This window comes from Parambassis ranga, chromosome 5 (genome assembly GCF_900634625.1).
Source record: "Parambassis ranga chromosome 5, fParRan2.1, whole genome shotgun sequence".
Taxonomy (NCBI): Eukaryota; Metazoa; Chordata; class Actinopteri; family Ambassidae; genus Parambassis; species Parambassis ranga.
Window position 1 is genome coordinate 14,613,972 of NC_041026.1, and position 17,380 is coordinate 14,631,351.

At 40.7% G+C, this 17,380-nt stretch overlaps 1 protein-coding gene across 1 annotated transcript in view; it reads right to left on the reverse strand.

The window, feature by feature from the left end:
• Positions 1–1,437: 1,437 nt before the first annotated feature.
• Positions 1,438–17,380, reverse strand: part of nxph4 (neurexophilin 4) — a 38,288-nt gene continuing 22,345 nt past the window's right edge. Inside the window, exon 2 of the mRNA XM_028406662.1 lies at positions 1,438–2,244. Within this exon, the coding sequence (XP_028262463.1) occupies positions 1,438–2,244 (807 nt within the window). The remainder of the gene's footprint in view (positions 2,245–17,380) is intronic.

Sequence of the window (17,380 nt, forward strand, 5' to 3'; positions counted from 1 at the left end):
CATCAATCTCTGTGTCCCATCTGTCCACCACAACCTGTGTAAGATACATAGACCTCCACGCGCCTTCACCTCAATGTCATTGATCAAGGCCATAAGTGGGGATTTAGCCAGAGTAAGATGAAGATTCAATTAGCATCGAGTGTGTGTGTGTGTGTGTTTGCTAATAAAATTGTGAGTGTAAAAACTATGGAGAGGAAAGAACCAGTGCTGTGCAGTGCTGTGTGCTGAGAGAGGATAAATAATGTGTGTTTATTTATATGGGTGCTTTAATAATCACTTTTTCACAGGGTGATCCAATCCTGCCTTATTTTCATATAAATTCATATTCTGAGCATAACGAAAGCCTTGATAAAAAAAAAAATGTTATTAGTTAGCTAAGATTATGACACCAGCACCAGTAATTCAGCATCTATAAATTGTAAGAAAGCTGCCTCGAGGTTTGAGCACAACTGAAAAAATGTTTACTCAGGTGTGCAATAGTTCCTTCGGTGGCACGATCAAACAAACAGAAATGTGTCAGTCATATAAGCCTTCAATACAATAGTTATTTTTTCCCCTCTCAGTTTCAGGGTATATGTAATTAAAAATCATATCAGATACTTCAACTGGATTCTGAAGTCAAACATTATCATCTTGAGAATGTTTCACGGTTGGTTTTCATGTTAAAATTCAATCCATAACAAACTTTCCCCTCAATATATTTTAGAAAATTAAAATTACATATCTTTACTGGACGCTTGAGCATGAATTCCTAATCAGAGTCAAATGTAGCTTAATTCATAAAAGTGCCCTCACTGGGTTAGATAACATGAATATGCTGCACAGCTTGTAGCCTGAAATTGAGCTCTGAACAAAAAACATCCACCCAGCAAAAAGACAGTTTAAGAGATTTTAATGTGCTTTTTCATACAGTATATTGTATGCATATCCAGCATAGCATTTCTCATACATATAACTCTCTTATATCCAGGGTTTGAAATGTAGAGCTGAGAGGATGATTAACAGTCAGTCTACCATAACGTTGCGTCTGCCATACAGCGACGGCCCAGCATAGCTGCCTCGCAGGCTCACTTTGTACTCGAATGGCATAATACTGATTCCAGCTGTTTGTAACCGAATTCTCCAACCGCAGAAAGTAATAACACTGAGAAACAAATACCTAAAAACAATAAGTCTGCTGAGGTTGAGTACGTTATTTACAGGGGAAAAAAACAGACAAATAAAAAGAGTGGAAAATAAGTCAGAGAAATCAGCCATATTCTAACCATCTGATTATACATGATTTACAATTCACAGCAGTTTAGAGGCAAAAAAACTGTCCCCTGCTTTTTCATCATAATCAATATGACTATCATTTCCATCATTAACATTATATTCATCATTGTTGTAATTAACATTGTCTCTTTCTTTCTCTCTTTTCAGTTCGATGACGTTTGCTTATCCAAAGTAAGGATGATCACTTTGGAAGTTGTAGTCCGGACACACTTTCTGAACCAGCTTGTAATCGATGCTGAAGAAGGAGATGAAGATGCAGATGACTTTGAAGGGCTTAGCACAGAGCCAGGCAGCCTGGGACTGGGTGTGCTCTGTGAAGCAGGTCTGAGACGGGTCGTACAGGCAGGGTTTGGACTTCTTGGATCTGTTGGTTTTCTCGTATTCGACTCGACAGTTAAAGGTCTTTGACTCTTTGGGGTCGATGGTGGACTGTTGCGTCTCCTGGATCTGGACCTCCTGCTGGGTGTGGGGATGCAGCTGCTGCTGCTGGAGGACCTCAAACTCCACCACTTTGGTTGGTGGCACGATGCTGACAGACACATTCCCCAGGCTGGAAGAGTTGTGGCGAAAGAAAACGGTGAAAGTACCATTGATGTGGTCTACAATCTTCCCCGTCACCAACAAGCTGAACTTCGCAGTCTTGACGTTGAAGTAGAAGTCTCCCCAGCCAAAGATCTTTTTGGTCTTCATGGCCGTCTTTAGTGAGGGCTTACGTTTGGAACGGTAGCCTGTCTGGTCCAGTAGCAGGGATTGGTTCCGGGCCGGGTCATACGGGTTGAAGAAACTGGAGGTGGGTGGCTTGGATTTCATGGGTATCTGGTCCATGGATGTGGAGAAGATGCGGGTTTGGTATGGAGGCTTAACCACTCCCCCAACTGTGCCTCCACCTACACCGTATGGAAGTGTCTTCATCACTGACCTCACCGGACCCAGATCTGAGAAGTCCACCTGCTTCTCTAACCCTTGCACCTGACAAAAGAGACAGGAGAATGACACTTTAATGACAAAGTGACAAAAAGTGATTTAAACTACTGTATTAAAAAAAAACCTCCAGCAAAAATTACATGTATGCACTTACAAACCCTAAGTAAGAATTAAGACAATTGGACAAAGTTGTTATGGAGCCACAAAGTGGACATCAGGGTGAATGGATGCATCAAGGACACATCAAGTGGCTAGTTTGTATGATGGCTATGATACTCATAGCTAATATATCATAGTATTAACTGAAAATGTCTTCCTATATATACGTTATTACATATATGACCAATGATGAACCCAGACATATAGTTGTCCTATGATAAGTCTTTGCAAGATGGGACAGTAAAAGTAGTGTCTTCTCCCAGAGCTCCCAGAGAGCTGATTTTTTTCTTTTGCAACTGTCACTTCATGTCAATCATGTTGATGGATAGGTAGCCAACAAATGAATCTATAAACAAATCAAGCTGTTTGTAAGTGTCCAGTGGAGAGCAGGATTTGGCCAGCCGACCAGCACACATCTGACTTATTCACACGCCGATTATGGTGTCCCTAGCTCTCAGAGATGGGAGCACATTAAGGACCAGAGGCCTTGTTAAATGTCCATGTTCATACCAGGATAAAAATGACATTAGTATTATTTTATTTAGACAAATTGTTTGGGTTCAACACCGAGGCATTGAATAATAATTAGGGGCAGCATCACACTTAAACAATGCTTCACAATGTTGTTGCTTTAACAAGTTCTTTGCAACAAATCTTTGGTTGACTTCATGCAAAGGAGATCACGAAGACAAAAACAAATCATACACAAAGTCTAATTCAATTTTCCTCCTGTCCACAGAAAATGTAATATGCACATTACTGTAAAATAAAAGTCTCATTTCATGTCAACAATATTACTTTAAATGCTTCGCAGGTCACTCGTCTGTAATCTTTTCTTTTTTTACACTGCTTTTATTTCCATGTGCATCCTAGCCATTAGATGTTGCTGTGTTTCATCTGCTAAATTCGCGAAAACAAAACCATCTATTTTTGTTAGCACACTTTAATTTTGTTGTCAGTGTTGCTCCAGACAGCAAAACAACTCTGTATGTGAGGTAATGGATGTGAGCCTTTGTTCAGACAGCTTTCCGCCTTTAATCCACAGCCCAGGTGGTTACTCAGAGGGCTGATTGACTGGAAACACACGCAGACACCTTTGTGCACGTGTGAGCTTCAAGCTCAAAGCTGTCTTGAAGTGACAGTGAGAAGTATTACAACTATTCAGAGGGGTTACATGCACTCCCATGAGAATGCATTTGGATGAAGTTTAAAACTATTCTTTTAGTGAATACATGAAAAAAAAACATTTCAAAAGAAGCACAGGATCATATCTCTGTGTTTGCTCATGCAAGGACAGTTTCTGTTTCACTTCATTCATATTAAGCGCAGTGGAACCGACAGGTTTATGCCAAATCCTTCCTGATCTTTCATCAATCAAAGATCCTAATAACAACTCCATATTGCTATTAAAAGTGCAGCACTCAATACAGCCCCTAATGTATTCAGTCATTCAATTAATGTATCTATTTCTGCTGGCCATTCATTAACATACCTGCAGAGCTGTCTCCTAAGTAGATTGATTGAGGAGAAAATAACTGAGAGTTTATTGACTACTGAAGGAATGAATTACTGAAAAAAGAAAGGTTTTGATAAATGACCAGCAACTGGATAATGTCTCCCTGCTGATTTGTAACGGACCCTGATTCCCTTTGGTGCCACGATAGAAGGCCTCTGCAGAGGTTTAGCATTTTTAAGCCGATGAAGAGGCAATGTGAGCCCTGACGGGTCGGAAGATAAGCAGTTGATGGCAGAAAAACATCAGAATACGGACAGCAACAAACAGCGTGTACAGCGCATGCAATATGGGGACTTCCTGTGAATGCGCTGTCAGCAGTGCTGTCAGCTAGCTCCATGTGTTGCCATCTGTCAGGCTAACACTCTGCTTGGTGCAGTCCTAATCATTTCTCTAGCTTATGGTGTACAGCTCGAACTAGCACCATCATCATAATCCTTAACCATGTTCAGCAGCAACATCACACCATGATCCTCCGCCCAGCCTTCAGGGTCAACTGCATGAAGCTCAAAAATGATTTTATGTTGGGGTCTGAGGTCGGCATGAGTCTTTCTGATGAGGGAGAAGCAACTGTACACAGTCAGCAACTTTAACAAACATCGATTGAGTGGAAAAAGATGAGTGTAGAGAAAGGCTTCTTCTTCTTCTTCTGTGGCACGAAAGTAATAAAATGCCAACAGAAACCAATAAATAGATGGACTTTCTATTAGCATAAATATGAAATTTTTTGTGCTTGACAGTAAATCCATTTAAAGGGTGAGGATTTGTTAGAAGAAATATCAAATATTTTCCCCTGACATGAAATCTATATGCTATAGACTTTTTGAAACAGCAGATGTTTGCTATAAGGTCATATCAGGCTACCGCATACAGAGACAGATTGACAGTTTGGAAAATAAAGCACCATGCTTTTCTTACTCCAATTCCTTTATTCGGCTAACTTACATCAACTGAAAAGTAACTTTAACAGTGATAGCTGGAAGAGTTCTATTGGAGGTGAAGAAGAGGCGATGAAGCACACACACAGGTGCAAACACCAAGCAGTCATGTTAACACGTGGAAGTTTAAAAAAAAAAAAAAAACCTGATACAAAGAAGAAATGTTTCATAGGTTCAGGTTCAATAAAAATAGCTGTTTCCATTCAGCCATTGTCCAAACTGCTTCATCTATGAAGAGGAGCAGTAGAAGCCCGGACCTCCTTATTTCCGAGAAGCAGACAGGGATCCTCAAAGGTGGGGATGTAGACAGACTAATAAATTAAGGTCTTTGCCTTATAGCTCTTTACTGCAGGACCTACATCCAACTTATAGCTGATTCCACAAAATTAGCTTTACAGTTGATTAATTTAACAACTTGGGATGATGGTTAGAATTTGTCTTTAAGAATTATAAAATAGTTTAGAACTTATTAAATTCACTAAATGTTACCAAATTTAGCATGGAAATGACTTCTAGCATAAGACAATGATCCAGCACCACCTTCAACGAACCAAAATGGCAGATCACCGTCCCGTGGTTGTATATATAAGCATGTAAAATCTCCCATTTAGTGCTGGACTAGCATGATAGCAGAGGTGGGGGAGAAGAAGGTGGTTGCAGTGTTGTCCATTGTGTGTCCACTGACTTAGACATGACAGACACAAACAGGTACACAAAGTTCAGAGATGTTAAACTCAAAGAGCTGTGTGGGTGAAGCACTGTCTTCTCATTGAGAGAGATTGAAAAAGAAAATAATGATGGTCCAACACCATCACCCCCCCCAGACTTATTATTATTGTTGTTTTTTTCTCACCCAAATGATCACACATATTGCTTCAGGAGTCACTATTATGTTAAAGTTTGACAACATGTTGCACTGTGCATCAGGATGTAATTTTCAAATGACAAAGCAAGCAGGGAAAACATGGAATTAGTGCCACTTATTTCAACATTGCTTTTTTGGAAACACAATGGTCGTTCATCATTCTCCAACAAAGTCACTACAACCCTAAAGGTTTTACTTTTATCACTATAAATCTGAACCAAACACACTCAGTCTAACTCTGGAGTGACACTGAAGGGATGAAGTGAGTCTCACTTTTGTGTCTGCACACGTGTCAACACAACATTAGTGTTTCCTCCATTTAGGAATTGTTTGGTTGGATGCTGGAGGAAATAGCAGCAGACGAAGGAATAAGTATTATTGTGGACTTATACATATGTATGATCCAGGCAACTCAATAACAGCACAATCATAGAAAGAACAATCAGATTACAGAGCTTTGGAGATAGAGGGGGATAGTGGAGAAAATGTTATTAGTGGAGAAGTGAGATGAGGAGAGGAGAGAGTAAGGAGATCTTGCACATTTTGTAGGAATGGCGAACATTTATCATCTTTAACTTAATTTAGAGGTTCATATGAGCAAAAAAGCATCCTTAGTTGCCGCTTAGATGGAAGCCCTATAACCTACCTGGAAGTACAAGCTAGAATGAAATGTCGGGATTGTTCAATGAGGAGATTATGAGACAAAAATGTGATGGAAAAAAGTGACAGGAATCACCTACAGGCAGATGGAGATGGGTTAAGTGAAGGGAAAAAAAATTATGTGATGAAGGAGCTCACACTACCTTATTAAATAAGGTCAGTCAAGCTCCACCATTGACTGCCTAAATCTGATATATCACATGTCACCACAATTAAGATTTCTTTTCATCATTATGGAAGCTTTTGATCAATGCTAGCACCTCTGTCTCTCTGTCAATCGGCAATCTGACCCTCTCTCTCTCGCTCAATCTCACATTCATCCATAACTTCCACACCCCCTTGATGGCAAGAGCATTCAGAGGAAATGAACCACACTCTCCTAGCACCCCCCCCCATTCTTTCTTCCCCCTGGAGGACTGATGTAAAGATGAGAGCCACGTGTGTCTAAGTTTTCTCTCTCCCAGGCTTGTTCCTTTGTTTAATTGGAGTTTTATTGGTGACAATCAATTCATTTCTAACTGTGCTCCTGGCTGCATTGATCTGCCGTCACACAGAAGAGTCAAATGTACAGTTTCTCTCTGCACTGCAAACCGCAGGCTCTGATGCCAGCTACTGATTGTTTTTCTTTATTTTTTTTAAACTTCTTGTTTCTACTGGAGCTTTGCCATAGACTGGCGACCTGTCCAGGGTGTTACCCCACAACTTGCCCATTGATCAACCGGGACAGACTCCAGCCCCTGTAGTACAGGATAAAGTGGGTTAAGAAAATATATGGATGGATGGATGTTTGGAAGGTTTACCCCTTTGAAGGTAGGGAGAGTCAGCCAGATTTTAAAAGTAGACACACGCCCCTATTCTCGGCGCTCACCCCGAAGCCACGCCTCCCAACCAGTCTATGACTTCGGCCATCATGCACGTACCTCTCTGGTGCGCGCAGAGCAGGAAGAGAGTGACAACCAGCCAATACTCCGTGCAGGGGCCCCTTGTAGGATTGGCTGATGTTTTTAGCGTTTTATAGCTTCCACAGATGATTAATATTCTTTGTTTTAAAGCAAAACTGAAGAACGAATTGGTTGCTATCAGATTGTAAAGAGAAGTTACACTAATTTAACAAAAAGTGCATCAGAATGAAATATCCTACCCTACCTTTAAAGGAAAGCTCTCTAGTAACTGTAATCAGAGGATATTACCATTGACTCTACATCAGTTCTGCCTTCATTTGCCTTCACAATATTTTCTGCTTTTTATAGTGGACAGAAAAACCCCACTGACACCCACGAACATCTTTTATCTACAGTGGGAAACGGTACAAGCTGCATTCATTCAGTCCTGTTTTAATCATGGTTACAATGACAACAAGTGCAAAGTGATACTTCATCTTGGGTGTGGGGGTTGTGTTTTCAACTTCAAGCACACCTGCTGTTTTGTTTCATGCAGGTGCTGCAGCGCAGGGAGAAAAAACAGCTGGGAGAAGTGGAAAACAGATCAGAATTTTTGGAGGTTAACAAATCGGTCATATAGCTGGTCTCATATTTTGTTAAATCAAAAACGATGCATGATGTCAGCAGCTCAACAAAGTCTCCAGGAAACCATGTTTTTGTCTGGGTGATGCAAAGTGGCAGATAAAAACACACAGCACTAAACCAAGGAAGATGATATGTGTAAGAGTTAATTAGTAAACGAATGATATGAACAATTAATTAAACATCGTTTGTAGCCAATGTTTCCAAACGTTGTAACAGATTGGTTATGTTTGTGAGTAAAAAAAAGGAAGGGGGTGTGTCTACTAAAAAATAAATTAAATTAAATTGCTACTCGCAGATCAGTATAGCCTTTTGATACAAACGAATGGCCTGCTGAACACCCTGCCAGGTTTAGTATTATTATACCAGCATACTATACTGCATGTTTGCTGTTTTCGGACTCTTTGCTCCCAAATTTAAAATCTGTACACTTCACTGAAGTAAAAAAAGGGAAACTTGTCACATACCTATCATATATATAGGCAGTGATTTGGCACTTTGTTTCAGTGCATCATTGATTACTAATGAGATGCAGCTGAGCAGATGATTGTGGTATAGATATATGCTGAGGATGACCCAAATGAGAGTCTGCGGTTCTGTCTGAGGATGAGATGGAGTGAATTTTCAAACGTTACTATCCCTCAAATCTAACCAACAGACAGACAACCAGAAACTTATGGAATGCCTGGAGAACAGATGCTTTGGGCATCTTACCCTAGGGCAAACCCACAGGTCTCATCCCATGGATCAGAAATACCACCTACTATGAACAAGGCAGGACTCCCTAGAAAACCAGGACATGGCTGACAAAACAGGAAGAATGTCTGAGGTAGCTTGCTGCTATGCATACTACAATAAAGGCTCAGAACCTATGAGATCCCACGGCCTTTTATGGGTCATGCCCTTGAATGTTGACCCTTACAGTAGTACTCTGGGAGTATGGGCTTGTTGCTACGAGCCATTTAGTCCCTGTACTAGCAGAGTAGGAGCTTGGTTTGTATCAGTAAGTCTGACTTGTTCCCAGCAGAGGGTAGACTCGTTCGGGGCTGCCCTTTGTCAACAATTCTGTTCATAACATGTACAGAAAGCCCTGGTTGATCTATGTTCCTACTCTAACCTATGGCCACAAGCTATGAGTAGTGACAGAAAGAATGAGATTGTGAATACAAGTAGCCGATGTGAGTTTCCTCTGTAGAGGGGGCAGGAGTCTCCCTTACAGATAGGGTCAGGAGCTCAGTCATCCAGAAGGGGCTTAGAATGGAGCTGATGCTCCTGCATGGTAAGAGGAGCCAGATGAGGTGATTTGGGAACCAGGTTAGGATGCCACCTCGGGCAACTCCCCAGCGAGGTGTTCTGTGCATGTCTATCCAGGAGGAGGCCCCAGGGCAGTCCCGCACCACGCTGGAGGGATTATATCTCTCAGCTGGGAGAAGTCTGGGCTTCCCTGCTTAGGCTGCTGCCCCCACAACCCGAGGTAGAAAATAATGGATGGATTATCTATTTGATTTAATCACATTTAATAAGTTTACAAAGAACCGATTAATGAGTGAGGAAAATGACAGAACATGTTAAGGTGGTGGTCATGCAATACTCTTGGACATGTTCAGTTTTAAGCAGTGACTGTTCTGTTTTTAATAATCACATAATAAAAAAAAGAAACTTTTAACCCCCACCCAGCCACCCCTTCTAAAAAAAAAGAAAAAAGAAAGAAAGAAACGGAAAGCTGAAAATGACATTTAATTACAAAAAGCAAAATAAAGCCAGAAGGAAAAAAGATAAACCAGTAAGGGGAAAATGGAGAGAGAGAGAGAGAGAGAGAGAGAGTAAGAGGGAGAGGAGGGGCGACGAGGAAGAAAAGGCAGTAAAAGCGATTTCGCAGTCCAGTGGTGTCGCTGGATTATCATGAAAATGAAAGCTACTGAGTCAGGGAGTATCAGGGAGCAAGGAAATGGAGCCGAGACAGATAACACAGCAAGGGAGAAAAAAGAAAACGAATAAGAGGACGAGTGTAGAGAAAGCAGAGAGGACTGTAAGACAATATGAGGCGAAAGTGCAAAGAAAGAGAGAAAAGGTAAAAAGACAATATATATACGACACACAGTGAGATTATGAGTGCAATAAGACAAAAATGAGAATCACTTCACCCCATGGAGAATAATCAGAGGTTTCTTGAGAAGTAATATCTGTAATATTGTTTCAAGAAGGCCAGCCTAGTTCTAAAATAGTTTTAGTAAAAGAAGGGATAAAGTCTCCTTTCCATACTTTAGACGAGATTTAATAAGTACTCTGGTTTGATCATGAGCAAAAGTTTTACTTTGAAGATTCTGAAAGAAAGAAAGAAAGAAAGAAAGAAAGAAAGAAAGAAAGAAAGAAAGAAAGAAAGAAATGAGACAGTATTCCACCATCTGATGTCAACATTAGAGGATTTATGAGGGTACTGTGTGCTGGCTTAAGTGTAATATGCTGACAATATTGCAAAATATTGCAGATGCCGCGAAGATTGGGCTGAGAGGGAAATGCAGAAATCCCCGGCTGTGGTGTGTCAGGTAACAAATGTGAGGTTAGAAAACTGAGATGTGAAACAATTATGACATTTTTTTGACACAGCGAGTCAACTTTTTAGGATTCTGAGTTTTGTGTTTATTTTTTTCTGTATATTTTTCATTAATTGACGTCTTATCACTGCTCCTTAACCAACTTTAGTGTGCTGGTGAAACCGCCTGCCAATGCTGCGCAAGCTCCAGATAAACTTTTAATACTTCACCAGTACTATTTGTCTGCAACACAGGTCTAGTGGGGACAAAGAGGTCAGAGGGATTCAGACATTTCACCTCACTAAAAGTTAAACAGAATATATTCTGCAGCCACTAAGTCAGGTACAAACCTGCTCATGTAAGAGATTAATACTACACTCCAAACCAAGACAAAGAGAGGGTAATTGATAATCGGTGTTTACATAGCTCAGTGCCACCAAGGTGTTTTAAAGTAAATTTAATTAAAGTAAAATGAAAAAAAAAATTGTATAATTGCATGGGACACAAATTCCACTCATTTTGTCCCAATGAAAACAATCAAATTCAATTCAACAATCAAAAAGTGAGCAGTGTTCAGGTATCTATCAGTTAAAACATCCACAGCAGCCAAGAAAAAAGTGGAGAAACTTGTTGTTGGTGTAAAACAATGCTTTGTAACCACACAACTTTTGACTGCAGAGAATAAATGACTGCCTTTTTTTGTGAAAAAAGCTTGCATGTTGCATGAAACTGTGCCTGTGACTAAAGTCACCTTGGTGATAAATCTAAAGAGATTGAACATGAAGTGACACAGTAAAGGTGTATTTATATGTAGTTACATGTACAGTACATTTTTTGTTGTCATATATGTAGTGTTTGAAATATCTACAGTTCAGTTTGAGATTTTGTGTTCAACAGGATGTTAAAGACCAAAGAACGGTTTAACATGGGACACAAACCCCAGCTTGAGATCAATGTAATTAAATTTCATCACCTGCAGCAGCTTTTCTCTTTGCCTCACAATCTAAAATGGCACTCAGCTGTTTATAGCAATCTAGTAATTCACTTGTTGTTTAAAAAAAAAGGCAAGAGGTATGACGAAACAAATCATTTTCCTTACATCTGGATAGAGCTACCTCTTCTATAAGGCAGTGTACTCAGAGAGATTATCTTCCCTAAACAAATAATACAGCTCTTGTTAACACCATCTTTTGTAAAACGCAGTGGGATTACAGAACAATGTGAGATATCATCCCAGGAGACAGCACAATCAGCAATGCCAAATAAGCACGCAGCACTAACAGCACAATGTGCATCACAGCCAGCAGAGTGTGTGTGGGAGTTTTTCATTCATGTACGTTTAAACACTGCTGCCAAATCAGCAAGAACACGTTTAAATATTTTTTTATATATCAAGTGACGACTCCCAAACGAATCAGCCTTAGCAAAAGAGAAGAAAAATAACTGCTAGAGCCCTAAGAAATGTATTTATTTAGATATTAACAAAAACAAATACATAATAAAGACAGTAGATATAATTATGCGCATGTTGTACGATATTCTGTAACAGAAACAAATATTTGTGGAGGAGACTCCACAAAAATCCACAGATTCATTTTAGGAATTTATGATACATCAGTGAAAATGTGTCATTTGTGGTGTATGTCTTTATCTAATGCACAGCTGCCCTGTGTGTATAATAGATGAGATCTGAACTATACCAGAGGAAAAAAATCAGCCAACAGCCTGGTACACCCGAAAGTCAAACCACTGTACAAAACACCCTGTAGATCTTCAGAGAATCAGGAGACATTCATGGACAACTGTATTAACTGACACTTATAGTCAGCTGGAGTTTGCTGAAGAAAACTAGAGGCTGCAGCTCCAACTGCAGGAGGACACAGCTCCAATCATACAAAAGAGAAGAACAAACAGTGACTTTGATACCAAATAGAAACTGATTATTTATTATTACTGATTATTTAAGTATGCTTGAGACCTGTAACATCTCAAAGATGTGATTGGGAGGAGTGGCTTTGGGAGGAGTGGCTTTGGGGTGAGCTCCGAGAGAAAGGGGAGTGTGTTTACTTTTGAAATCTGGCTGACTCTCACTAAGTTTTCTCCTATCCTACCTTTAATAGACCATCACTGCTTAGAACTCTTGTTTACTATAAACTAGGGCTGGGTAATTAACCGAAAATATATCGAAACCCTTTCTGTAGGGAGAAGCGCTAGATAATCATGTCAGGCATCACTGTCATTCCCTCCACTTGTCTATGTTTATGTTTACTTAGCACCTTACATCTCCATATTTGTATCCATGTATCATATATTGTGCTCATACTGCGTACTGTACTCTTATTTTGGATTATAGTGACACTTATACTCTTATACTCTGTACTTAACTGCATTTAATGTAACTTGATACCTCTGGCACAAGAATTTCCTTCGGAATTAATAAAGTTTTATCTTATCTTATCTTGTCTTATCTTATCTTATTTATGCCCAGTAACCGATGCAATGCGAAGGGTGGTGATTAATCGGGTGGTGATTAATCGGGTGTTTTGTAGCGCAGCAAGATTATCAGTGGCTTGGGAGCAACAGGTCTCAGGTTTGAAACTTCAGCGTCCCGACACACACGCACACAGCTTTTGGCACCGGGCATAATAACCGATGATCGAGGACAAAGCGGCAATTAATCGCGATTTTGAGTTAAGGCAATATCGTCCAGCCCTACAATAAACCCTGTTAAACCTGGTCCCAGTGTGTGTCTGTGTTTGGGACTAATTAACCCACAACATTAACAGTCTTCTTGTTACCCTTGTACATTCTATAGCATAACAGTAACCACTGTTTGGTTCCATTTACAAAAGGAATGAGAGATATACTTTTCTTTGAGACATTAGGAAATGTAATGAAATCTGACAATAATTTGACAAAATAGAATTTCTAAAACGCTGCTAATGTCCAATGCATTGCATTCATCTCGGTTTGCCCAAAGCTAGACAGGAAGAAGTTAACACAAACCACAATATGCTTTATCAATAATGCCATTAGAAGATTTCCCTCTCAGGAGCCAGACTTCTGTGGCCATAGATCAAGAGTGTGCAGTAATTCTCCCTTGTTCTTCCTACTGATCACATCAGATCAGCATGCCAGAGTGTTTTTTGTTTGCCCGGCTCACTGGGTGGGCAGACTTCCCACACATCTACGGTGATACCACAGCAGCACCTGATCAATCACCCGAGGCAAGTCTTTGGAGACACATCTGAGAGGAGAGGAGGGACCGAGGAGTAGTGCATCGCTGGAGTGAGTGTGTCTAGTTTGCATGCAGGGTGGCAGGCAATGCATCAAAAGATGACAGCATGCCCATTCTTCCTCAAATAAGAATGGTGAGACTCTTTGCTGGCTGTGCTTTAACTTTAATCATTCATCTAAATAACTGTTTCAGAAGTCTGCTTACAGCGGCAGGCAGGCAGCCATGGGCGTGGAGAATATGAGAACTGACGTTGTGCTCCTGGATTTCTCATTTGTAAATGTGTAAACATATATTTGACTCAGATTGCTTGTCCTCATCTAAATGTCTTCCATCTTTTCTTCCTCCTCCTCTCTGCCCCCCCCCCCCCCCCTCATAGATTTATGTATTGAAGGAGTTTGAAATTCATCAAGGTTAGACTAGGCAAGGAAGGTTTGGAGGAGGACTTGAGCGACAAGTTGAGCAGCTAAGTGACAGTGATTGATGCCCTCTGTGTTTCGCAACTTATCAAGCGCACATATACACACAGACGCACACACGCACACTGGAAACAGATAAACAACAGAAAAAACATTTGAAATAAATAAAGAATCAAATAAACACCAGGGACTGGCAAAAGAAAAAAAAACAGGCTATCTGCATAATGAATAGACGAGATGGAGAGAAACAGGGAGAAGAGAGGCAGAGACTCCCAGCGGGTGAAAGTGAGCCTGGGAGACATCAGCTGTGGGGAGGGAAGCTGGGACACATGGGCTCGTGACGACTCCGACAAGTCACCCAGGCGGCAAAATAAAGCCTGGCTTGCTCAGATTTGTTTCCAGTGCTCATCAGTAGGAGAGCTGGATGACGGATGGACTGGCACTGGGCGCAACGCGAGCATGTCAAAGTTACTCACCATAATAAAGACCTGCTCTTTTCCCTCCCTTCACTCCCTTCTCTGTTTTTTTCCCAGTCACCTGCCGGTCCTGCTGCCTGCAACCAATTTCAAACTGCTTCCATTTGTGTCTTGTGACTTGTCCTGTGTGCTTTCACATACATGAGTTTGGTTTTTGAGCTCTGTACTGGTCCATGCTGCCTGACAGGTAAAATGCTACAAGAGTTTCCCTTCTTTTGTTCTAGCTCTTACTTTATGCATTTCCCATTACATCTTTCAGAGGACGTGTCCTCTTTTCTTTTATTATACTACTCTTTCATCTATCTATGATATGGTCTGACAACAATTGTCTCTCAAAACAATTCTCTATAAATTCCTCTGTCATATCTGCGACCCTTCATCTTTCTTTCAAACAGTTCTTCATTTCATCCTTGACTAGAATTAAACTTCCTAATAATCTTCCCTCCTCTTGTCCCTCTTAATGGATTTGGAGGGGCTTGGCTTTCCTTCTTGCATCTATTCCTTCTTTTATCTTCCCAAGGCCCAAGTTTTCCTGTCTTTTCTATCCTACCTGCATCTCTCCATCTACTGATGATCATTTCTTCCTTCTCTGCCCTTCTCTGTTTTGCCTTCCTCCTTCCTTAAACACATTATTTCTCCATTTTATTTCCTGCAACCTTGCCTCGCCATCTGATCCTTTTCTTCCTCAGTGTGTTTTGCCTTTAATCGTCTCATCTCTCCATCCTTTCTTTTTTCACTTTAAAATAAAAAGAGGTTTGACAGCACTAACTGTTTTGATCATTAGCCCTATATTTTAGATAAAGCTACCAGATTGGCAGATATCATGGTAACTTGCTGGGTAATAGATGATGTAGATGGAAAATAAAATATATTTATTTATATATACTTTTTCTTCAGTCCTAATCTAAACCCACTGGGAGCATCTTTGGAGTGACTCTGGTACAAGTGTCTCCAACCAGAGCAGCTCCAGCTATAGAACAAACATCTATGTTCAAACAGAGAAATAAGCTCAAGTTCAATAAAGCCAAGACTTAATCAAACAACTAGAAAATTTAAAATGAACTATTTTAACAGACTTTATTATTGTGTCCAAAAACTGATCAGTGCTTCCATATTTTCTTCTTCTTCTTTCTGTTTTCGTCTACACTTCCTCATCCTCCTCTTAGCATCCTTTCACCCTGCTATTAAAACCCTGAAGCCTCCTCTGCTGGTTTGGGAATGACATTTAGGATGTACTAGGATGATTAGATAAAGATGAAAAGACTAAATGTTTCCATGTGTGGTACTACCCCTGCTGTGAAGGATACTTCATTCATGTGCAGCCTAAGCTGAACAGGGCAGAATGGGGGCAAAGCTCAAACCCGGCTGGGGATACGTGGCCCTTCGGACTTGAGGCAGATCGTCTTCACTGGGCCTGATAGCAGAGTTAATTGGAGAGAAAACAGTGGGAGGTGCTGGTGAATAAAACCCCTCAGAGATGCTTGGCAGCAGGGCACAGCGACATTCCCCTGTTCACTTCAAGGTTATGCACACACACACAAAAACACACACACACACCTGCTTCTGAGGCTGCAGTGACAACTTTCCTGCAGGATTTTCTTAGCACAAAAAGCACCACTGTCTATTGTGCAACACTAATCAGATAAAAAAGGAGAAAATTACAAATGATGGGCAAGATAAATGATGATACAATGGCACATACACGCAGACAATGTATAGTAAGTTTTCTCCTCAGTTGCCTTTTGGATGCCTTTGCCAGTGTATAAATCACCCGGCTTCAAGGACGCAGCACTGGGACCCCTAACTGGGATCTTTCACATCTACCATCTGGATGTAGAAAACCAGAGTGCTGACCAGTGGCCCTGCTCTCATTCTTTTCCTCAGGACAAACTGTGAGATGGGGAGGTGGTGGTGGGGGTGGGAGTGGGGGGAGGCTGTATACTGTAGATGGAAACCTAATCAATCCAACAGCTGCTTAAAGTGCACTGACTTCATATAAAATCCTGTCTGGAGATGAAGAGGAGTTGACTCGAGGAGTGATGATATTTTGAGAGGGAATGAGAACAGTACAGTAAAAAAAAAGAAAGAAAGAGAGGAGCTGTCAGTGTCTCTGCTCATCCAGAACTGTCCAAAGTATCCATTCACATGCTCCCTCCCTCTTTCTCTGCTCGCCGCTCGCCCTACTCCAGAGACCGCAGTCTTCCATCATTCGAGCTGGTTTCACACTCCGAGGCCCAATATCAAAGAAGAAGAGAAAACACAGGATTGTCTTTCCACAGTCAATTGTGTCCACAGCGGTTATTTGTGTCATGCTATCTTATGGTGTAACTAGGCATATATCTCTGGGCCTCTGCGTGTCTGGCTCCTGTCTTTCCATCAGGTCCAACTTTGGTTCAGCTCAGGGCATGTCAGGACGGCTGATCATCCACATCAGAGGTTACTCATATGTTTTTTTGTCAAAAAGGATTTTTTTTATTTGTTCTGTTGTTACATGTAGTCCAACTTTTTGTGTTTATTATGCAGAAGGTTTGAGGTCAATAACTCATAAGTACTGTGTGAGAAAAAAAAGATAAAAGATAGCAAATGTTCACCAAAAGCATTATTATCATTATTCTCTAAAAGAATTTAGACTTTCTTCATATATAGATTTGTATAATCTGTGATGGTACATTTGTATTACTGCTCTGCCCTCCCTCACACTGCATGTGACGATCCAACAGCGATAAAAGATTTTGGACAGACCAAGACTAGTGACTAATAGTGTATCAGGATCAGTGGTTCAATTACAGCGCGGGGCAGCTCTCCTCTGTCCCTGGGCTAGATGCTTTTCTAGAATAACTAACACACACACTAAAACAC